Source organism: Oncorhynchus mykiss, chromosome 13 (assembly GCF_013265735.2).
Source record: "Oncorhynchus mykiss isolate Arlee chromosome 13, USDA_OmykA_1.1, whole genome shotgun sequence".
NCBI classification, from domain to species: domain Eukaryota; kingdom Metazoa; phylum Chordata; class Actinopteri; order Salmoniformes; family Salmonidae; genus Oncorhynchus; species Oncorhynchus mykiss.
The window spans coordinates 13,976,373-14,000,407 of NC_048577.1; the positions used below are offsets into that span (position 1 = coordinate 13,976,373).

General features: G+C 43.7%; 1 protein-coding gene across 1 annotated transcript in view; it reads left to right on the plus strand.

Moving 5' to 3' along the window:
* LOC110485710 (glutamate receptor ionotropic, NMDA 2B) overlaps positions 1 to 24,035 on the plus strand; it is a 126,740-nt gene that overhangs the window by 13,672 nt on the left and 89,033 nt on the right. Inside the window, exon 3 of the mRNA XM_036940350.1 lies at positions 19,155 to 19,868. Within this exon, the coding sequence (XP_036796245.1) occupies positions 19,155 to 19,868 (714 nt within the window). The remainder of the gene's footprint in view (positions 1 to 19,154; positions 19,869 to 24,035) is intronic.

Below are 24,035 nucleotides of genomic sequence, written 5' to 3' on the forward strand. Positions count from 1 at the left end.
GAACCATTATTTGTTCATTCTGTTCCACTGTTCCCACTAGCAAAATAAAGTTCTGAACCAGTTTGAACCCCAAAAAGCAACGGTTTATATCGTTCCTTTCGGTTCCTTTTTAAACCTTTGAAACATCCATTTTATTTTACATTTAGCTCGACATTATATTACTTCACCAATCAGTGCATATAGAATAGCTTGGTGTGGAGCGGGTAAGCGATTACATCTGTATAGGAAAGTCGTCAATAACAAATTGTATTTTGCCGTAACAGTATGGTTTAATCATGATGAAAGACGAACACACATACTGTGCTGCCAGTCACAGTGTAGGGCGGGAGATGCAACTGACGTTTTCAGGGTGAGGAAGGAGGATGTAGGAAGCTTGCCTTGAAGCTCTGAGCATCTTGTTATGACATGCATTACCTAAATTAGGCCCACAGAATTATACCTATAGAGGAGCGGCTCCTTTGGAGGAACTTTGAACGTCTTTGAACTTCCGAGTTGGTTTAATGTTGGTACCAGAACAAGCTAGCTAGCGAACGAGCGTCGGACCAGAGCTAGCTAGCGAACGAGCGTCGGACCAGAGCTAGCTAGCGAATAAGCTTGTGTGTTCAGAGCAGCACTCTTATCTTTTGTATTTAATAAATCCAACGTGAAAAGGTGATAACTATTGTATCCTTAACTGGCATTGAAAAGTCCATCCATTCTTCTGTAATTAACCATCTCTCCCTAATTTCTGAATTACGCTTGTAAAGTCGTCAGTTGGCTACAGTAACCTATGTAATGTTGTCAATAAGCTACAGTAACCTATGTAATGTTGTCAATAAGCTACAGTAACGTTGTCAGTAAGCTAGAGTAACGTTGTCAGTAGACTACAGTAACGTTGTCAGTAGGCTGCAGTAACCTATGTAATGTTGTCAGTAGGCCACAGTAACCTATGTCATGTTGTCAGTAGGCTACCATAACCTATGTAATGTTGTTAGTAGGCCACAGTAATTATCTATGTAATGTTGTCAGCAGGCTACAGTAATGCTGTCAGTAGGCTACAGTAACCTATGTAATGTTGTCAGTAAGCTACAGTAACATTGTCAGTAGGCTACAGTAACGTTGTCAGTAGGCTGCAGTAACCTATGTAATGTTGTCAGTAGGCCACAGTAACCTATGTAATGTTGTCAGTAGGCTACCGTAACCTATGTAATGTTGTTAGCAGGCCACAGTAACCTATGCAATGTTGTCAGTAGGCTACAGTAACGTTGTCAGTAGGCTACAGTAACCTATGTAATGTTGTCAATAAGCTACAGTAACGTTGTCAGTAGGCTACAGTAACATTGTCAGTAGGCTACAGTAACGTTGTCAGTAGGCTGCAGTAACCTATGTAATGTTGTCAGTAGGCCACAGTAACCTATGTAATGTTGTCAGTAGGCTACCGTAACCTATGTAATGTTGTTAGTAGGCCACAGTAACCTATGTAATGTTGTCAGCAGGCTACCGTAATGTTGTCAGTAGGCTACAGTAACCTATGTGACGTTGTCAGTTGGCTACAGTAACCTATGTAATGTTGTCAGTAGGCTACAGTAACCTATGTGACCTTGTCAGTAGACTACAGTAACGTTGTCAGTAGGCTACATGAACCTATGTAACGTTATCAGTAGGCTACATTAACCTATGTGACGTTGTCAGTAGACTACAGTAAAGTTGTCAGTAGGCTACAGTAACCTATGTAACGTTGTCAGTAGGCTACAGTAACCTATGTAACGTTGTCAGTAGGCTACAGTAACCTATGTAACGTCGTCAGTTGGCTACAGTAATGTTGTCAGTAGGCTACAGTAACCTATGTGATGTTGTCAGTAGGCTACAGTAACCTATGTAACGTCGTCAGTTGGCTACAGTAATGTTGTCAGTAGGCTACAGTAACCTATGTGACGTTGTCAGTTGGCTACAGTAACCTATGTAACGTTGTCAGTTGGCTACAGTAATGTTGTCAGTTGGCTACAGTAACCTATGTAATGTTGTCAGTAGGCTACAGTAACCTATGTGACGTTGTCAGTTGGCTACAGTAACCTATGTAATGTTGTCAGTAGACCACAGTAACCTATGTAATGATGTCAGTAGGCTACAGTAACCTATGTGACGTTGTCAGTAGACTACAGTAACGTTGTCAGTAGACTACAGTAACCTATGTAACGTTATCAGTAGGCTACATTAACCTATGTGACGTTGTCAGTAGACTACAGTAAAGTTGTCAGTAGGCTACAGTAACCTATGTAACGTTGTCAGTAGGCTACAGTAACCTATGTAACGTTGTCAGTAGGCTACAGTAACCTATGTGACGTCGTCAGTTGGCTACAGTAATGTTGTCAGTAGGCTACAGTAACCTATGTGATGTTGTCAGTATGCTACAGTAATGTTGTCAGTAGGAACAGTAATGTTGTCAGTAGGCTACAGTAATGTTGTCAGTAGGCTACAGTAATGTTGCCAGTAGGCTACAGTAATGTTGTCAGTAGGCTACAGTAACCTATGTAATGTTGTCAGTAGGCTACAGGAATGTTGTCAGTAGGCTAGAGTAATGTTGTCAGTAGGCTGCAGTAACCTATGTGATGTTGTCAGGAGGCTACAGTAACCTAGTAACGTTGTCAGTAGGCTACAGTAACCTATGTAACGTCGTCAGTTGGCTACAGTAATGTTGTCAGTAGGCTACAGTAACCTATGTGATGTTGTCAGTATGCTACAGTAATGTTGTCAGTAGGAACAGTAATGTTGTCAGTAGGCTACAGTAATGTTGTCAGTAGGCTACAGTAATGTTGCCAGTAGGCTACAGTAATGTTGTCAGTAGGCTACAGTAATGTTGTCAGTAGGCTACAGTAACCTATGTAATGTTGTCAGTAGGCTACAGGAATGTTGTCAGTAGGCTACAGTAATGTTGTCAGGAGGCTACAGTAACCAATGTAATGTTGTCATTAGGCTACAGTAACCTATGTAATGTTGTCAGTAGACTACAGTAACCTATGTGACATTGTCAGTTGGCTACAGTAACCCATGTAATGTTGTCAGTAGGCTACAGTAACCTATGTGACGTTGTCAGTTGGCTACAGTAACCTATGTAATGTTGTCAGTAGGCTACAGTAATGTTGTCAGTTGGCTACAGTAACCTATGTAACGTTGTCAGTAGACTACAGTATCCTATGTAACGTTGTCAGTAGGCTACAGTAATGTTGTCAGTAGGCTACAGTAACCTATGTAATGTTGTCAGTATGCTACAGAAACCTATGTAACGTTGTCAGTAGGCTACAGTAACCTATGTGACGTTGTCAGTAGGCTACTGTAACGTTGTCGGTATACTACAGTAACCTATGTGACGTTGTCAGTAGGCTACAGTAACGTTGTCAGTAGGCTGCAGCAACCTATGTAATGTTGTCAGTAGGCCACAGTAACCTATGTAATGTTGTCAGTAGGCTTCCGTAACCTATGTAATGTTGTCAGTAGGCCACAGTAACCTATGTAATGTTGTCAGCAGGCTACAGTAATGTTGTCAGTAGGTTACAGTAACCTATGTGACGTTGTCAGTTGGCTACAGTAACCTATGGAATGTTGTCAGTAGGCTACAGTAACCTATATGACGTTGTCAGTTGGCTACAGTAACCTATGTAATGTTGTCAGTAGGCTACAGTAACCTATGTGACGTTGTCAGTTGGCTACAGTAACCTATGTAATGTTGTCAGTAGACTACAGTAACCTATGTAATGTTGTCAGTAGGCTACAGTAACCTATTTGACGTTGTCATTAGACTACAGTAATGTTGTCAGTAGGCTACATGAACCTATGTGACGTTGTCAGTAGACTACAGTAAAGTTGTCAGTAGGCTACAGTAATGTTGTCAGTAGGCTACAGTAATGTTGTCAGTAGGCTACAGTAGCCTAGTAACGTTGTCAGTAGGCTACAGTAACCTATGTAATGTTGTCAGTAGGCTACAGTAATGTTGTCAGGAGGCTACAGTAACCAATGTAATGTTGTCATTAGGCTACAGTAACCTATGTAACATTGTCAGTAGGCTACAGTAACCTATGTAACGTCGTCAGTTGGCTACAGTAATGTTGTCAGTAGGCTACAGTAACCTATGTAATGTTGTCAGTGGGCTACAGTAATGTTGTCAGTAGGCTACAGTAATGTTGTCAGTAGGCTACAGTAGCCTAGTAACGTTGTCAGTAAGCTACTGTAACCTATGTAATGTTGTCAGTAGGCTACAGTAATGTTGTCAGGAGGCTACAGTAACCAATGTAATGTTGTCATTAGGCTACAGTAACCTATGTAATGTTGTCAGTAGGTTACAGTAACCTATGTGACGTTGTCAGTTGGCTACAGTAACCTATGGAATGTTGTCAGTAGGCTACAGTAACCTATATGACGTTGTCAGTTGGCTACAGTAACCTATGTAATGTTGTCAGTAGGCTACAGTAACCTATGTGACGTTGTCAGTTGGCTACAGTAACCTATGTAATGTTGTCAGTAGACTACAGTAACCTATGTAATGTTGTCAGTAGGCTACAGTAACCTATTTGACGTTGTCATTAGACTACAGTAATGTTGTCAGTAGGCTACATGAACCTATGTGACGTTGTCAGTAGACTACAGTAAAGTTGTCAGTAGGCTACAGTAATGTTGTCAGTAGGCTACAGTAATGTTGTCAGTAGGCTACAGTAGCCTAGTAACGTTGTCAGTAGGCTACAGTAACCTATGTAATGTTGTCAGTAGGCTACAGTAATGTTGTCAGGAGGCTACAGTAACCAATGTAATGTTGTCATTAGGCTACAGTAACCTATGTAACATTGTCAGTAGGCTACAGTAACCTATGTAACGTCGTCAGTTGGCTACAGTAATGTTGTCAGTAGGCTACAGTAACCTATGTAATGTTGTCAGTGGGCTACAGTAATGTTGTCAGTAGGCTACAGTAATGTTGTCAGTAGGCTACAGTAGCCTAGTAACGTTGTCAGTAAGCTACTGTAACCTATGTAATGTTGTCAGTAGGCTACAGTAATGTTGTCAGGAGGCTACAGTAACCAATGTAATGTTGTCATTAGGCTACAGTAACCTATGTAATGTTGTCAGTAGACTACAGTAACCTATGTGACGTCAGTTGGCTACAGTAACCTATGTAATGTTGTCAGTAGGCTACAGTAACCTATGTGACGTTGTCAGTTGTCTACAGTAACCTATGTAATGTTGTCAGCAGGGTACAGTAATGTTGTCAATAGGCTAGAGTAACCTATGTAATGTTGTCAGTAGGATACAGTAACCTATGTAATGTTGTCAGTTGTCTACAGTAACCTATGTAATGTTGTCAGCAGGGTACAGCAATGTTGTCAGTAGGTTACAGTAACCTATGTAATGTTGTCAGTAGGATACAGTTACCTATGTAATGTTGTCAGTAGGCTACAGTAACCTATGTGACGTTGTCAGAAGGCTACAGTAATGTTGTCAGTAGACTACAGTAACCTATGTGACGTTGACAGTAGACTACAGTAACCTATGTAACGTTGTCAGTAGGCTACAGTAACCTATGTAATGTTGTCAGTAGGCTACAGTAATGTTGTCAGTAGGCTACAGTAACCGGTGTAATGTCGTCAGTAGGCCACAGTAACCTATGTAACGTCGTCAGAAGGCTACAGCAACCTATGTAATGTTGCAGGGGGCTACAGCACCCTATGTAAGGTTGTCAGTAGGCTACAGTAATGTTGTCAGTAGGCTACAGTAACGTTGTCAGTAGGCTACAGTAATGTTGTCAGTAGGCTACAGTAACCGGTGTAATGTTGTCAGTAGGCCACAGTAACCTATGTAACGTCGTCAGAAGGCTACAGTAACCAATGTAATGTTGCAGGGGGCTACAGCAACCTATGTAAGGTTGTCAGTAGGCTACAGTAATGTTGTCAGTAGGCTACAGTAACGTTGTCAGTAGGCTACAGTAACGTTGTCAGTAGGCTGCAGTAATGTTGTCAGTAGGCTACAGTAATGTTGTCAGTAGGCTACAGTAACGTTGTCAGTAGGCTACAGTAACGTTGTCAGTAGGCTGCAGTAACCTATGTAATGTTGTCAGTAGGCTACAGTAATGTTGTCAGTAGGCTACAGTAACCTATGTAATGTTGTCAGTAGGCTGCAGTAACCTATGTAATGTTGTCAGTAGGCTACAGTAATGTTGTCAGTAGGCTACAGTAACCTATGTAACGTCGTCAGAAGGCTACAGTAACCTATGCTTCAGATGGGAGGGGCAGGTAGTCTACATACACACCCACTGTAAAAAAAATTCAGCTTGCAGGCAGACGCTGGAATAGGTTTCTGAGTGAGAGTGAGGGCTTTGCATAAGCGCTTTGTTGTGATTTTTCTGGACTGGTAAAAAATATCTGGAACATGAAAGAATATTATTAACCGGTCCCCAACACTATAGATCACTTTCTTTTTCGGTATGGGTTCTGCTCTTCAAATGATTTAGTTATTTTACGGTTTTCGGTTCTGTTCCCTGAACCAGTTCTAACCCTTGTTTTTTAAATACTTTCCTGGTCTTCATGGATAAAAAATACATTTGGCCCCAGAAAGATAATATTGTAATTAGTGTATCAGAGCTGGCTTGTGTGATAAGTCCCTTTGGTTGAAACCTGAACATTTGGATCGATTCCCCATGCTAATGCCAAGGATTTAGCTCAGTGGGCTAAAATATTGTTGCGGCTCACAGTGCAGGAGACTCCTGAGTCTGAGTGTCCCTAACTACTGTGTGAAGTGAACCTGCCTCCTGAGTCTGAGTGTCCCCCCCCCCGACTGTATCACTGAGCTTGCTTTCATTTGGCCCTCTGCTGGGAACAGCTTGCTAATTAATTACCCATGACCACTGAGGTGGGGAGGGGTTGGGTGGGGTTGGAGGGTAACGAGACTGGGAGGGTGGTGGGGGGGGGGGGGGGGGGGGGGGGGAAGCAGGTCATAACTAGTGTCCTCAAGGGGTAGGCTAAAATGAATCTCTCCGCCTTGCCAGAAAGACATCTTGCCAGACAAAAGTAGTACAGGCTGTTTCTGGGTTTGAATGAGGAAAAGTTATCTGTATCAAGTGTTGTTTTTTGCATGGCTGTTAACATCTGTCAAACAGAGAATACATAGACAGAGGTATAGTATAGAAATGAGTGATGACACAGGTGTGCGAGACTGTATAGAACATATAACCACATGGCTATCCAGTGGAGGTTCAGTCATAGAGGCTTTATAGTTCTAATCCAGTGGAGGTTCAGTCATATAGGCTTTATAGTTCTAATCCAGTGGAGGTTCAGTCATATAGGCTTTATAGTTCTATTCCAGTGGAGGTTCAGTCATATAGGCTTTATAGTTCTAATCCAGTGGAGGTTCAGTCATATAGGCTTTATAGTTATAATCCAGTGGAGGTTCAGTCATAGAGGCTTTATAGTTCTAATCCAGTGGAGGTCCAGTCATAGAGGCTTTATAGTTCTAATCCAGTGGAGGTCAAGTCATAGAGGCTTTATAGTTCTAATCCAGTGGAGGTCCAGTCATAGAGGCTTTATAGTTCTAATCCAGTGGAGGTCCAGTCATAGAGGCTTTATAGTTCTAATCCAGTGGAGGTCCAGTCATAGAGGCTTTATAGTTCTAATCCAGTGGGTGGTCCAGTCATAGAGGCTTTATAGTTCTAATCCAGTAGAGATTCAGTCATAGAAGCTTTATAGTTCTAATCCAGTGGAGGTCCAGTCATAGAGGCTTTATAGTTCTAATCCAGTGGTGGTCCAGTCATAGAGGCTTTATAGTTCTAATCCAGTAGAGATTCAGTCATAGAGGCTTTATAGTTCTAATCCAGTGGAGGTCCAGTCATAGAGGCTTTATAGTTCTAATCCAGTGGTGGTCCAGTCATAGAGGCTATATAGTTATAATCCAGTAGAGATTCAGTCATAGAGGCCATTTATCTCTAATCCAGTGGTGGTCCAGTCACTGTGAAGCGGGCCACAGACTCCAGCCCACATAGAGACCCCTCTACTCTGCTGTGTACTGCTGCCGTAAGGAGCAGCCAGATGAGTGTGGTCAATCAAATCCTGGAGATATGGAAGAAATGGGCTAATGCAGACCCCAGGGGATAGAGGAACCCTATCCTACTATCAGTAGTTTTTTTTTGGGCTGGGTGTGTGTGTGTGTGTGTGTGTTTCAGGCTGGGAATGTGTGTGTGTATGCAGGCATGCATGTCTGTGGCATTTAAGCACAATTAACATTGAAAAGCCCCTCGACCGAGCTCAAGCACACTTAATCAAACACCTAAGACCCTATTCTGTAAAATAGTGACTTTCCTTCCCTTTTTAGGCCATAGAGGAGCAACAGATTGATGACTACTACTCACCACTGATAGCTCAAGTGCCTCATGCTGATGATTACATCATCTTGGCCCCACTCCTGGGGATGAATAGGGTGATGAGTCTCCTCCAGACATGGTCACTTCCTCTACCCCTTTATCTCCTCTCTTCTCTCTTATTCCCACTGTTCATGTTCTGCTTCTCTGTATCTGCCTCCCTATTTCAACCAACTGTCTCCCTTCTTCACTGCCTCATGCCCAGATGCTCCCAACGCTCTTTCCATCTCTCTCTCTCCCCTTCGCTCTCTTTCCCTCTCTCTCTGCCTCTCTCTCTCTCTCTCTTTCACTCTCTCGCTCTCTCTTTCTCTCTTCCTCACTCTCTCTTCCTCACTCTCTCTTTCTCTCTTCCTCTCTCTCTCTCTCTCTCTCTCTTTCACTCTCTCGCTCTCTCTTTCTCTCTTCCTCTCTCTCTCTCTTTCTCTCTTCCTCTCTCTCTCTCTCTCTTTCACTCTCTCGCTCTCTCTTTCTCTCTTCCTCTCTCTCTCTCTCTCTCTCTCTTTCTCTCTTTCTCTCTCTTTCGCTTTCTCTCTCTCTGCCTCTGCTTTCACTCACTCACTATCTCTCTCTCTTTTGCTGTTTCTCTCACTCTCTCTCTCTCTCTCTCTGCCTCTCCTTCCCTCCATCTCTCTCTCTTTCAATTTCTCAATGTTAATTAAAATCATAGAGTATCCAGAGCATTCGGCTGCATGGCTGTGATTTAAATAGGGACATCTACTCAACATTACTGTCAGGCTAAAGCAAATTCCATTTATTCTCATAATGTGTGTGCTGCTCCTTCTCGAAGGACATGAATTACTACCATTTACAGTCGTAAATTGTAGACATATGGATAAGAAGACGCTCGCTAACCAATCCTTGACTGTCCAACGATATGGGAATATAATCCAAATCAGCATGCAATACAATACATTGCAAGACATCAGTGACATCAGTGAATTAACTGACATTTCCCCTGGAGGGATATAATTAATTAATTACTGGATAATACTGAAAAGAATAATAACCTATGTCATGATGCTCCTGCATGAGGCTAATTAAAACAGCTTGAAGTCTGATTATCTGATGACAACAGCACAATAGCGACATTTCAGAGATAAAGAGATGCATCTCTGAACCCAGAGATCAAGATGCCACTGAGAACAATGACTGAAGTGGATGTCATTGCCCATCCGCATGTTGGTGAAGAGCCATTGATGTCCAACCATTTACATAAAAAGAGACCGGTGAATTATGCGTGTGCTTCTGAATTATTTGCATGTAGAAAATGCACCGTGTAGGAGTAACGCTCTCAGAAATATCTGTTATGTTCCTTGGCTACTACCTGTAAATCATGATGGGAAATATATCAGCTTTCAGTATGTCATCCTCAATGTCTTTCAAATGTTGCGTGATTCTGGGGATGTTTGTGTGGAAATGTCAGTTTTGACTACTTATGCAATGTCTTTCAGGAAGGTTTCTGTCTATACCGTTACACGGATGTGTTTCTGATTGCAGCTAACGTGTTGTATGACTCCAGTATGTGTTCTGGTTACTGTGGAAACGGATGTGTTTCTGATTGCATAAAGAGACTGTTGCATTCACCGCGGAGCAGCTAGCCCTCCTTCCTTCCTGAAGCTGTTTTGAGCTCCAGAGACTGGAACATACAAACTCCCCCCAGTATTCAGGACAAGCAGCGTGTATTTAACACACCTTACACAACACTGTCTCTATCTAACCACCATTCACACACATACACGCAGGCACGCACGCACACACACACACACACACACACTCATAGTAGTAGGAAGGATCGGAGGACCAATGCGCAGCGTGGTAAGTGTTCATGATACTTTTAATAGAACACAGAAAAATACAAAATAACAACGTGAAATAACAAAAAAACTAAACAGTTCCGTGTGGAACACACAGACACAGGAAAATAATCACCCACAAATCAAGGGTGAAAACAGGCTGCCTAAGTATGGTTCTCAATCAGGGACAACGATTGACAGCTGCCTCTGATTGAGAACCATACTAGGCCAAACACAGAAATACCAACTCATAGAAAAACAAACATAGACAACCCACCCAACTCACGCCCTGACCATACTAAAACAAAGACATAACAAAATAACTAAGGTCAGAACGTGACACTGTTACTGTAATTGCAGTCTAAAGTAATATGTAAAGGACATACGACAGCATATTTAAATGCTCAGTCTAGATTTGTCTGCAGTCTGCGAGGAAAGCAAATGATCCATTGCGTTGGATGGCTCTTGACATTCTCCGTTTCTTGTAATTAATTTGGAGTTATTAATGACGGTTGAACTTTTGTGTAGGGCTGATTACCCTAAATGTCAGGGTAGTTCTATCTTCTCTCTCTCTTAGTCAAACTGGTTGCTCTCTGTGTGTGTGTGTGTGTGTGTGTGTGTGTGTGTGTTGTTGTTTTCCCCCTTCAGCCTTTTTATAGAGCTTAGTTTTAAGGTCAGGTAGGAGCATTGGTTCATCTCTCTCTGCCAGAATGTCAAGTCAATTTTGAATGTGTGTGTGTGTGTGTGTGTGTGTGTGGGTGTGTGGGTGTGTGGGTGGGTGGGTGTGTGTGTTATACTGGGGTTATTTCCTCCGTCAGTAATTAGGCTGGAGAGGCCAAATGCTCCAGAGACTCTTTCATTGACCATGACACACAGTAACACAGACCACCCACTCCTCTCCTCTTCTCTCTCCACACATTCCTAGAATAACACTAGTACATATTGGGTCTACTTCTGGGGGGGGGGTAAGCTTCTACTATTTTGTGATAAGTCCACCTTATGATAAGTCATTTATATACGAGTGTTTCTTGAAAATCTGTGTTTGTGTCCAACAGTGTGTAATTTTCTTTGTGTGTGCGTGCGTGCGTGCGTGCAGACCTGGGTTAAAATACTATTTCAAATATCTCAATTACTTTCACATACATTTTGAAGTAAGTATTCAGATGTTTTGTATTGGACAAGTCCTGTAGTTGAATATTGGAATGCATTTGGAAATACACTTGGAAAGTATTAGCATGTATATTATTTATATTATTTGAAATACGTATTTAAAGTACTTTCAAATAGTAAGCTATTTATAGGAAGTTAATTGGGAATACTTTCAAATACGTCCAATATACAGTAAGTAGTTGATTCTGGCCACATTATTTAAAAATACTCAAATACACAGAAAATAAGTATTTATATGACTAATGTCGTGTCTTTGGCTATGCCGGATTTAGTGATATGACATGCTATTCTATAAAATAATTTATACGTAATTAATATTACCTGATTGAGCTAATCATGTAAATGTAATTAACTAGAGAGTCGGCACCACAAAATAATATTTATAGAGCTGTTATCTTCCGAATAAATTCTTAAAGACTCATCTGAAAGTTGTAAATTCTTGGTTATCTGCACAAACCCTGGCTAGCAAGTTGAACCAGCAATACAACATTGGGTTTAATTATTTATTTACTAAATACCTAAATAATCACACAGAATTACACATACACATAATTCAATCATAACTTGATTACAAATTACGTCATAAAGGAAAATGTCCCTAGCGGGCGGAACAGATATGACAGCTTGTTACACAAAATAAAAAGGGCTGGGTTTGAGTGAAAGAGCGGGAAGACTGAGGAACAAAGGGAAGAAGCTGTGCTATCGTAAATACAGTATCTTATGCATTCTAAATTACCGCCCATTTGGAAACGGAAAATGCAATAAATATTTACTCTGAGCTGCGCTTCGGTGGGTTGGTGGTAGATGGGAGGCTGTGTTGCCCAACCGAGTCCTTTTCTGGTGGTCAATTGGATACGTTGTAGTAACGTCGTTGTATGATAGACGGGATACTCTGTCTGTTCCTTCCTAACCCTCGTTTGCATCTGCTGTTGCTATCTCAATGGCTAGGAGGTATCACTTCTGTAGTGAATAAGAGTTCAAAGTTCATACCATTCGCAACCAAAGCTTACGCTGATGTTGGCTTCGTTCTGTCGTTATTACCTGAACCATTCTGACATAGGACCGTCGTCCTCACGTCAGGAAGTTAAATTGTCGTCAAGACGGCTTATATAGGAAGGGAGAGGAGGGCATGTTTGAAAAGTTTTATAGCCCATGTCCCTTCACAGGGGCGGGCCACTGATTGAGCAGCCCTAACTTATGAAAACCCAAATCTCACATTTTAGAAGCTAAAAATCACATTTCATCCCATCACAAATAATTTCATATGCAAACATTTATGTTGAACAACAATTCCATGTGAATCCGATAATTCTGATATGTAGACTTTCCACTGTAGAGTTTATGTCATCTTATCATTGATGAGAATGTCTCAGATGACAACCGAACTGACATCATATTCATTAAGTACCACCGCATATGTTCAATTGATCTGATTGCCAGAATATAGTTCATTTCCCCCCACCTTCTGATGTTCCCAGAATCTCTTTGTTAACCAAGGGTTTTGCAAATGTAACCTCAGTAGGGTAGAGATAGGAAAAAGGGGGGAAGAGGTATTTATGACTGTCATAAACCTACCCCCCAGGCCAACGTCATGACACTAATGATAAAATACACATGTATTTGAACGCTGTGTGTATCAGTGTGTGTGTGTGTATAGTGTGTGTGTATCAGCGTACGAAGCGAACATTGTGTGTATCTCCTTGTCCATCAGGGTGCTGCATGGAGGCATATTTGAATTGTTGCCATGGAAACTCTCTCTCTGTCTCTCCCTCTCTGACTCTCTCTCTCTCCCTCTCTCTCTCTCCCTCCCTCTTTCTTCATCCTTGCCCTGCCTCTGTCTCTGTCATTCTCACTATCTCACTCTTTTCTCCCATACTTTCCTCTTCGACCCTCTCTCTCTGGCCATCTTCTCTAACCTTCCTTCTCATTGTGTGCTTCAACCATCCTTCTTTCATCACTCTTTCTTCTTCTCCCTTCATCTTCTGCTCTTCTTTTATCATCCTAATCATTTCTTTCTTTTCATCCCTCCATCTTCTCAGCACCCATCCTCCTCCCCCTCGCTGGATTTCTTCTTGTTGCTGCTGTTCTTCTTCCTCCAACCAGCTCCATCTGTGTTGTGTATACCTCCATTTATTTTCCCTCCCATCCGCTCTCTTCCTCCTCTTCCTCATCTTCCTCCTCTTCCTCCTCCTCTCTCTGCTTTCCTCCCACTCTCTTCCTCCTCCTCCTCTCTCTGCTTTCCTCCCACTCTCTTCCTCCTTCTCCTCTCTCTGCTTTCCTCCCACTCTCTTCCTCCTCTTCCTCTCCCTGTTATTCCCCCACTCTCACCCTCCTCTTCCTCCTCCTATCTCTGCTTTCCTCCCACTCCCTTCCTCCTCTTCCTCCTCCTCTCTCTGCTTTCCTCCCACTCTCTTCCTCCTCTTCCTCCTCCTCTCTCTGATTTCCTCCCACTCTCTTCCTCCTCTTCCTCCTCCTCTCTCTGATTTCCTCCCACTATCTTCCTCCTCTTCCTCCTCCTCTCTCTGCTTTCCTCCCACTCTCTTCCTCCTCTTCCTCCTCCTCTCTCTGCTTTCCTCGCACTCTCTTCCTCCTCTTCCTCCTCCTCTCTCTGCTTTCCTCCCACTCTCTTCCTCTTCTTCCTCCTCCTCTCTCTGCTTTCCTCCCACTCTCTTCCTCCTCTTCCTCCTCTTCTCTCTGATTTCCTCACACTATCTTCCTCCTCTTCCTCCTCCTCTCTCCGCTTTCCTCCCACTCTCTTCCTCCTCTTCCTCCTCCTCTCTCTGCTTTACTCGCACTCTCTTCCTCCTCTTCCTCCTCCTCTCTCTGCTTTCCTCCCACTCTCTTCCTCTTCTTCCTCCTCCTCTCTCTGCTTTCCTCCCAGTCTCTTCCTCCTCTCCTCAAATCAAATCAAATCAAATGTATTTGTCACATTAGCAGATGTTAATGCGAGTGTAGCGAAATGCTTGTGCTTCTAGTTCCGACAATGCAGTAATAACCAATGAGTAATCTAACCTAACAATTCCAAAACTACTACCTTATGCACACAAGTGTAAAGGGATAAAGAATATGTACATAAAGATATATGAATGAGTGATGGTACAGAACGGCATAGGCAAGATGCAGTAGATGGTATCGAGTACAGTATATACATATGAGATGAGTAATGTAGGGTATGTAAACAAAGTGCCATAGTTTAAAGTGGCTAGTGATACATGTATTACAAAAAGATGCAGTAGATGATATAGGGTACAGTATATACATATACACTGTACATATGAGATGAGTAATGTAGGGTATGTAAACATTATATTAAGTAGCATTGTTTAAAGTGGCTAGTGATATATTTTACTAAAGTGGCTGGAGTTGAGTCAGTGTGTTGGCAGCAGCCACTCAATGTTAGTGGTGGCTGTTTAACAGTCTGATGGCCTTGAGATAGATGCTGTTTTTCAGTCTCTCGGTCCCTGCTTTGATGCACCTGTACTGACCTCGCCTTCTGGATGATAGCGGGGTGAACAGGCAGTGGCTCGGGTGGTTGTTGTCCTTGATGATCTTTATGGCCTTCCTGTGACATCGGGTGGTATAGGTGTCCTGGAGGGCAGGTAGTTTGCACCCGGTGATGCGTTGTGCAGACCTCACTACCCTCTGGAGAGCCTTACAGTTGTGGGCGGAGCAGTTGCCGTTCCAGGCGGTGATACAGCCCGACAGGATGCTCTCGATTGTGCATCTGTAGAAGTTTGTGAGTGCTTTTGGTGACAAGCAGAATTTCTTCAGCCTCCTTCACGACGCTGTCTGTGTGGGTGGACCAATTCAGTTTGTCCGTGATGTGTACGCCGAGGAACTTAAAACTTACTACTGTTCCATCGATGTGGATAGGGGGGTGCTCCCTCTGCTGTTTCCTGAAGTCCACAATCATCTCCTTTGCTTTGTTGACGTTGAGTGTGAGGTTATTTTCCTGACACCACACTCCGAGGGCCCTCACCTCCTCCCTGTAGGCCGTCTCGTCATGGTTGGTAATCAAGCCTACCACTGTAGTGTCGTCCGCAAACTTGATGATTGAGTTGGAGGCGTGCATGGCCACGCAGTCATGGGTGAACAGGGAGTACAGGAGAGGGCTCAGAACGCACCCTTGTGGTGCTGAGGATCAGCGGGGTGGAGATGTTGTTACCTATCCTCACCACCTGGGGGCGGCCCGTCAGGAAGTCCAGTACCCAGTTGCACAGGGCAGGGTCGAGACCCAGGGTCTCGAGCTTGATGACGAGTTTGGAGGGTACTATGGTGTTGAATGCTGAGCTGTAGTCGATGAACAGCATTCTCTCATAGGTATTCCTCTTGTCCAGATGGGTTAGGGCAGTGTGCAGTGTGGTTGAGATTGCATCGTCTGTGGACCTATTTGGGCGGTAAGCAAATTGGAGTGGGTCTAGGGTGTCAGGTAGGGTGGAGGTGATATGGTCCTTGACTAGCACTTCATGATGACGGAAGTGAGTGCTACAGGGCGGTAGTCGTTTAGCTCAGTTACCTTAGCTTTCTTGGGAACAGGGACAATGGTGGCCATCTTGAAGCATGTGGGAACAGCAGACTGGAATAAGGATTGATTGAATATGTCCGTAAACACACCAGCCAGCTGGTCTGCGCATGCTCTGAGGACGCGGCTGGGGATGCCGTCTGGGCCTGCAGCCTTGCGAGGGTTAACACGTTTAAATGTTTTCCTCACTTCTGCTGCAGTGAAGGAGAGTCCGCAGGTTTTGGTTGCGGGCCGTGTCAGTGGCACTGTATTGTCCTCAAAGCGGGCAAAAAAGTTATTTAGTCTGCCTGGGAAGAAGACATCCTGGTCCGTGGGCCTTATATGGGTTGCGGAAGTTGGAATAGCAATGATCCAAGGTTTTACCAGCCCTGGTTGCGCAATCGATATGCTGATACAATTTAGGGAGTTTTGTTTTCAGATTAGCCTTGTTAAAATTCCCAGCTACAATGAATGCAACCTCAGGATATGTGGTTTCCAGTTTGCAAAGAGTCAAGTAAAGTTCGTTCAGGGCCATCGATGTGTCTGCTTGGGGGGGAATATATACGGCTGTGATTATAATCGAAGAGAATTCCCTTGATAGATAATGCGGACGACATTTGATTGTGAGGAATTCTAAGTCAGGTGAACAGAAGGACTTGAGTTCCTGTATGTTGTTGTGGTCACACCACGTCTCTCTCTGCTTTCCTCCCACTCTCTTCCTCCTCCTCCTCTCCTCTCTCTGCTTTCCTCCCACTCTCTTCCTCTTCCTCCTCCTCCCCCTCTCCTCTCCTCTCAGCATTGTCCAACCTCACTGAGGATTGAGCCCGTTTACAATTAGCATGTGTACCTGCAATTAGGCCTGACAAACCTCCACTAATTATGCTTTTAGATGGGACATTTGTAGTAACAGACTACATTAGCTACCCCCTTTTTCTCTGCTACTTCTCCCTCCCACCCCTCTGCTTTGCTCTCCCTCTGGCCCCTTTGATATCTCTTTGCCTATTTCTCTCCCCATTTCTCTGTTTTCTCTCTCCTCCCTTTCTCCCCTGTTTTTATCCTCTCTCTCGCTCGCTCTCTAGCTCTCCATGTTCATTCCTCCTTTCTCTGCTTTCTACTCCCTTACTTCTCCCTAGTTGGTTTCTCCCTGTTTTTGCTCTCATCTCCCTCTTCCGTGCTCCCCTTTGCATGTCCCTCTCTCTGTCTCTCTATCTCTTTGTCTCCCAGTCCCTATCTCTCTCTGTCTCTCTATCTCTGTCTCCCAGTCCCTATCTCTCTCTGTCTCTCTATCTCTTTGTCTCCCAGTCCCTATCTCTCTCTGTCTCTCTATCTCTGTGTCTCCCAGTCCCTATCTCTCTCTGTCTCTCTATCTCTTTGTCTCCCAGTCCCTATCTCTCAATTCAATTCAATTCAATTCAAGGGCTTTATTGGCATGGGAAACATGTGTTAACATTGCCAAAGCAAGTGAGGTAGATAATATATAAAGTGAATATATAAAGTGAAATAAACAATAAAAATTAACAGTAAACATTACACATACAGAAGTTTCAAAACAATAAAGACATTACAAATGTCATATTATATATATACAGTGTTTTAACAATGTACAAATGGTTAAAGGACACAAGATAAAATAAATAAGCATAAATATGGGATGTATTTACAATGGTGTTCTCTCTCTGTCTCTCTATCTCTTTGTCTCCCAGTTCCTATCTCTCTCTGTCTCTCTATCTCTTTGTCTCCCAGTCCCTAACTCTCTCTGTCTCTCTATCTCTTTGTCTCCCAGTCCCTATCTCTCTCTGTCTCTCTATCTCTTTGTCTCCCAGTCCCTATCTCTCTCTGTCTCTCTATCTCTTTGTCTCCCAGTCCCTATCTCTCTCTGTCTCTCTATCTCTTTGTCTCCCAGTCCCTATCTCTCTCTGTCTCTCTATCTCTTTGTCTCCCAGTCCCTATCTCTCTTTCTCTCTCTTTGTATTTCTCTCGTCCTCTCTCCCTCTGCCTCTTAAAAAGCATTAAAGTGTAGCTACATTAAGGATTCCCATTTCTATCTCTACATAAATGACAATGCGCTGTCGTTGTCATTTGACTTCTTCCCATACGCACACGCACACACGCACACACACACACACACACACACACACACACACACACACACACACACACACACACACACACACACACACACACACACACACACACACACACACACACACACACACACACACACACACACACACACACACACACACACACACACACACACACACACACACACACACACACACACACACAGAGTCAGAAACCAAATGTTTCACATCAAGTTATGACTAATTGTGTTTCTCCCTGACTGTCCCCTCCCTCTTCTCCTCTCTTTCTATTCTCTCTCTCCCTATTTCTCTCTGCATTGCTGTTAATAAAAGGAGCAGGAAATAATAGGTCTGCAATTGACTTCAAAGAGGCTAAAGGGGGATGGGAGGGAGGGAGGGAGGGAGGGAGGGAGGGAGGGAGGGAGGGAGGGAGGGAGGGAGGGAGGGAGGGAGGGAGGGAGGGAGGGAGGGAGGGAGGGAATAAGACTGGTGGGAAGAGAGGTTAATGGCAATGAGAGGCAGTTACTGCTCAAAGGAAAATAGAAAAAAGAAAGATATAGAGATAGACAGATAGAAAGAGGGAGAGAAAGAGAGCAGGACAGAAAGAGAGAAAGAGTGATAGACAGAGAGACAGAAGCAGAGATGGAGAGAGCTAGAGAGCACAGGGGAGAGAGTAAGCATCATTCTCAGTCTGTGAGTGTCTGATGGTCACTTAACCTGGCAGCCAGTCCATGAAGCTCAGAGCCCGTCAATCTGTCAAAACACACCCGGCGCTGTCGGTCTCCTCACCACACACACACACACACACACACACACACACGCATACACGCACACACGCTCCCACGCACGCACGCACGCACGCACGGACACACACACACACACACACACACACACGCACACACACACACACACACACGCACACACACGCACATACTCCAAACTGTCTTTGATGTCTGCCACAAGGTCCCTCTAAGGAAAGCACTAGAATAGAGTGGTGGATTAAGCATTGTTGAGTGTCACTAGACATTTTATCTCAATTTATACCATTTCACCATGTGAACAATACTCTATGTGCGTCATTTGATCCTGTTTTCTTTGTGTGCTGTTGTAGCAGTCATGGTGTTATTATGATACAGTACCTCTTTTCAGTCCCATCTCCTGCTGGTAATATCATATTTACTGTACATGATATTAATCCTCTCTCTCTCTCCCCCTCCCTACCTCCCTCCCTCCAGGTACTGCATTTACACTCCTCCACGATGCTTGTCAGCCTCCTCTCCCCCTCCCCACTCCAGGACAGGCGCATCACTTCCTCCTTCCCTCCTCCTCCCGAACACACCTCTTCCCCTCATCAGCACCCTCGGCTGGCCCTTCCCTCCCTCTCCCTCCCTCTCTCCCTCTCTCTCCTCCTCCTCTCCCTATTCCTTCTGCCCATCTGCGAGTCTGCACGGTCGCCTGGGAGGGGCGGAGCTGGCCAGGGCGGAGGAGCACCAGGAGGTGCACCTGGGACGGGAGGAGCAGGAGGCGAGAAAGGAGGCCAGAGGGGCACAAACCTCACCCCCCCTTTCTACCCCCCTTACTACCCCCCAGTATCCCCCGCCCGGCCCCCTGCGCCCCCCTTACCTCCCAAAGTGGCCTCCTCTCTTAGCATCGCCGTCATCCTGGTGGGCAACTCTAGCGAGGTGTCGTCCACCTACGTGGAGAAAGAGGAGTTCCTCCATGTTCCCCACCCTACCAAAGTCCAACTGGAGACCATGAACGACACAGACCCCAAGAGTATCATCAACCGCATCTGCACCCTGATGACCAACACCTGGCTGCAGGGGGTGGTGTTCGGGGACGACACGGACCAGGAGGCCATCGCCCAGATCCTGGACTTCATCTCTGCCCAGACACACATCCCCATCCTGGGCATCCGAGGAGGCTCCTCCATGGTCATGGCTGCCAAGGTATGGAACACCACCTTTAATCCACATCTATTTCCACTGTAGTACACACAACCTCAGACACCTATCTATTGAATAGTGCTGTTCATGTAATAGTTACAGCTGGTTGGATACACATGTACAGTGCCTTGCGAAAGTATTCGGCCCCCTTGAACTTTGCAACCTTTTGCCACATTTCAGGCTTCAAACATAAAGATATAAAACTGTATTTTTTGTGAAGAATCAACAACAAGTGGGACACAATCATGAAGTGGAACGACATTTATTGGATATTTCAAACTTTTTTAACAAATCAAAAACTGAAAAATTGGGCGTGCAAAATTATTCAGCCCCTTTACTTTCAGTGCAGCAAACTCTCTCCAGAAGTTCAGTGAGGATCTCTGAATGATTCAATGTTGACCTAAATGACTAATGATGATAAATACAATCCACCTGTGTGTAATCAAGTCTCCGTATAAATGCACCTGCACTGTGATAGTCTCAGAGGTCCGTTAAAAGCGCAGAGAGCATCATGAAGAACAAGGAACACACCAGGCAGGTCCAAGATACTGTTGTGAAGAAGTTTAAAGCCGGATTTGGATACAAAAAGATTTCCCAAGCTTTAAACATCCCAAGGAGCACTGTGCAAGCGATAATATTGAAATGGAAGGAGTATCAGACCACTGCAAATCTACCAAGACCTGGCCGTCCCTCTAAACTTTCAGCTCATACAAGGAGAAGACTGATCAGAGATGCAGCCAAGAGGCCCATGATCACTCTGGATGAACTGCAGAGATCTACAGCTGAGGTGGGAGACTCTGTCCATGGGACAACAATCAGTCGTATATTGCACAAATCTGGCCTTTATGGAAGAGTGGCAAGAAGAAAGCCATTTCTTAAAGATATCCATAAAAAGTGTCGGTTAAAGTTTGCCACAAGCCACCTGGGGGAGACACCAAACGTGGAAGAAGGTGCTCTTGTGAGATGAAACCAAAATTGAACTTTTTGGCAACAATGCAAAACGTTATGTTTGGCATAAAAGCAACACACCATCCCCACTGTCAAACATGGTGGTGGCAGCATCATGGTTTGGGCCTGCTTTTCTTCAGCAGGGACAGGGAAGATGGTTCAAATTGATGGGAAGATGGATGGAGCCAAATACTGGACCATTCTGGAAGAAAACCTGATGGAGTCTGCAAAAGACCTGAGACTGGGACGGAGATTTGTCTTCCAACAAGACAATGATCCAAAACATAAAGCAAAATCTACAATGGAATGGTTAAAAAATAAACATATCCAGGTGTTAGAATGGCCAAGTCAAAGTCCAGACCTGAATCCAATCGAGAATCTGTGGAAAGAACTGAAAACTGCTGTTCACAAATGCTCTCCATCCAACCTCACTGAGCTCGAGCTGTTTTGCAAGGAGGAATGGGAAAAAATTTCAGTCTCTCGATGTGCAAAACTGATAGAGACATACCCCAAGCGACTTACAGCTGTAATCGCAGCAAAAGGTGGCGCTACAAAGTATTAACTTAAGGGGGCTGAATAATTTTGCACGCCCAATTTTTCAGTTTTTGATTTGTTAAAAAAGTTAGAAATATCCAATAAATGTCGTTCCACTTCATGATTGTGTCCCACTTGTTGTTGATTCTTCACAAAAAAATACAGTTTTATATCTTTATGTTTGAAGCCTGAAATGTGGCAAAAGGTCGCAAAGTTCAAGGGGGCCGAATACTTTCGCAAGGCACTGTATATAGTATAATGACAAAATGCACTGTTGGTTAAGGGCTTGTAAGTAAGCATTTCTCTTTAAGGTCTTGTATTTGGAGCACATGACAAATCAACCTTGATTTGACACCACCACTAGTACAATGCAGGACAGTAGGTAGAAATAACTCTGTGAAGCTCACTAAATGCTCAGGGTCCTGACACTAGTTGTTATGGCTCTCTATACATTGGGTACATTGGGTTTTTAGTCACACCAACTACTCGACTGAAAGCTAGCTCCTGGTCCAGGGGGGATAGCTGACTTTTGTATATCTAAACAAGGTTACTCATCACCTTGTTGACTATTGTATATCTAAACAAGGTTACTCATCACCTTGTTGACTATTGTATATCTAAACACGGTTACTCATCACCTTGTTGACTATTGTATATCTAAACACGGTTACTCATCACCTTGTTGACTATTGTATATCTAAACAAGGTTGCTCATCACCTAGCAACAGGCATACTGTACTATATCTATGCATGTTCCTGTATGAGGGGCGACCAACCTCCTGAAGCGCATTAAGGCACAGCTGGGCAAGACCACAGAAATAGAAGGAAATAGAATATTTATTTTGAATGGCAGCTCTACAGACGCAGAAAAAAAGACAAGTAGGCGGCCAACGCGTTGCAAAAACGTTAGAGAGACGATTTACAAGTGATAAACACATGTAAGTAGGAGCACATCAGCCTACACATTACAATACATCAGGATGCATAACTGCAACATGTTTCAACTCAATAAGTCTTCCTCAAGCTGCATTGTTCAGCTATACAACCGATCAAGGCAGTGTTACTTTCAATATTCAATTGACAAGAGGTACAGTGGATCCATTAAAATCACGCAGAGCAGGGAAACATGACCGTTTTAGCCACTCTATTCTGAGCGGCACTGGGTCCGACTGTGAACGCTACAGCATCTTATTCCAGGCCCGTCTCTCAATGATTGATTCAGCTGTTAATTGGCTTCCTACAGCATATGAATCTGACGTCACGTCCATGACTGCTCCTCAAATGGAACCATTCCCTAGATAGTGCCCTCTGGGCCCTGGTCAGAGGTAGTGGACGACATAGAGTGTTTGAGACAATAAGACGTTTGGCAAGTCAAATAAGAGCTTTGTCAGATGTGACTTAAAGGAAAACTCCACCTAAAACTATATTTTGGCATTTGTTTTATTAGTCCATTGTTGATTTAGTCCCAAAATGTTTTGCATGTCAGCTGTCAAGTTTTCAAGATATATAACTTTAAAAATACATAAATACAGCTGGTAGGATGCATTTTTGTCACGTGTGCTCCCTCTTCGGCCTCTAGGTCACAAGGCTGCTCGTTATGGCGCACACCTGTAACCATTGTTACACGCACTTGCTCCTCTGTCACGTTCTGACCTTACAGTGCCTTGCAAAAGTATTCGGCCCCCTTGAACTTTGAGACTTTTTGCCACATTTCAGGCTTCAAACATAAAGATATAAAACTGTATTTTTTTGTGAAGAATCAACAACAAGTTGGACACAATCATGAAGTGGAACGACATTTATTGGATATTTCAAACTTTTTTAACAAATCAAAAACTGAAAAAATGGGCGTGCAAAATTATTCAGCCCCCTTAAGTTAATACTTTGTAGCGCCACCTTTTGCTGAGATTACAGCTGTAAGTCGCTTGGGGTATGTCTATTAGTTTTGCACAACGAGAGACTGAATTTTTTTCCCATTCCTCCTTGCAAAACAGCTCAAGCTCAGTGAGGTTGGATGGAGAGCATTTGTGAACAGCAGTTTTCAGTTCTTTCCACAGATTCTCGATTGGATTCAGGTCTGGACTTTGACTTGGCCATTCTAACACCTGGATATGTTTATTTTTGAACCATTCCATTGTAGATTTTGCTTTATGTTTTGGATCATTGTCTTGTTGGAAGACAAATCTCCGTCCCAGTCTCAGGTCTTTTGCAGACTCCATCAGGTTTTCTTCCAGAATGGTCCTGTATTTGGCTCCATCCATCTTCCCATCAATTGTAACCATCTTCCCTGTCCCTGCTGAAGAAAAGCAGGCCCAAACCATGATGCTGCCACCACCATGTTTGACAGTGGGGATGGTGTGTTCAGCTGTGTTGCTTTTACGCCAAACATAACGTTTTGCATTGTTGCCAAAAAGTTCAATTTTGGTTTCATCTGACCAGAGCACCTTCTTAAACATGTTTGGTGTGTCTCCCAGGTGGCTTGTGGCAAAATTTAAACAACACTTTTTATGGATATCTTTAAGAAATGGCTTTCTTCTTGCCACTCTTCCATAAAGGCCAGATTTGTGCAATATACGACTGATTGTTGTCCTATGGACAGAGTCTCCCACCTCAGCTGTAGATCTCTGCAGTTCATCCAGAGTGATCATGGGCCTCTTGGCTGCATCTCTGATCAGTCTTCTCCTTGTA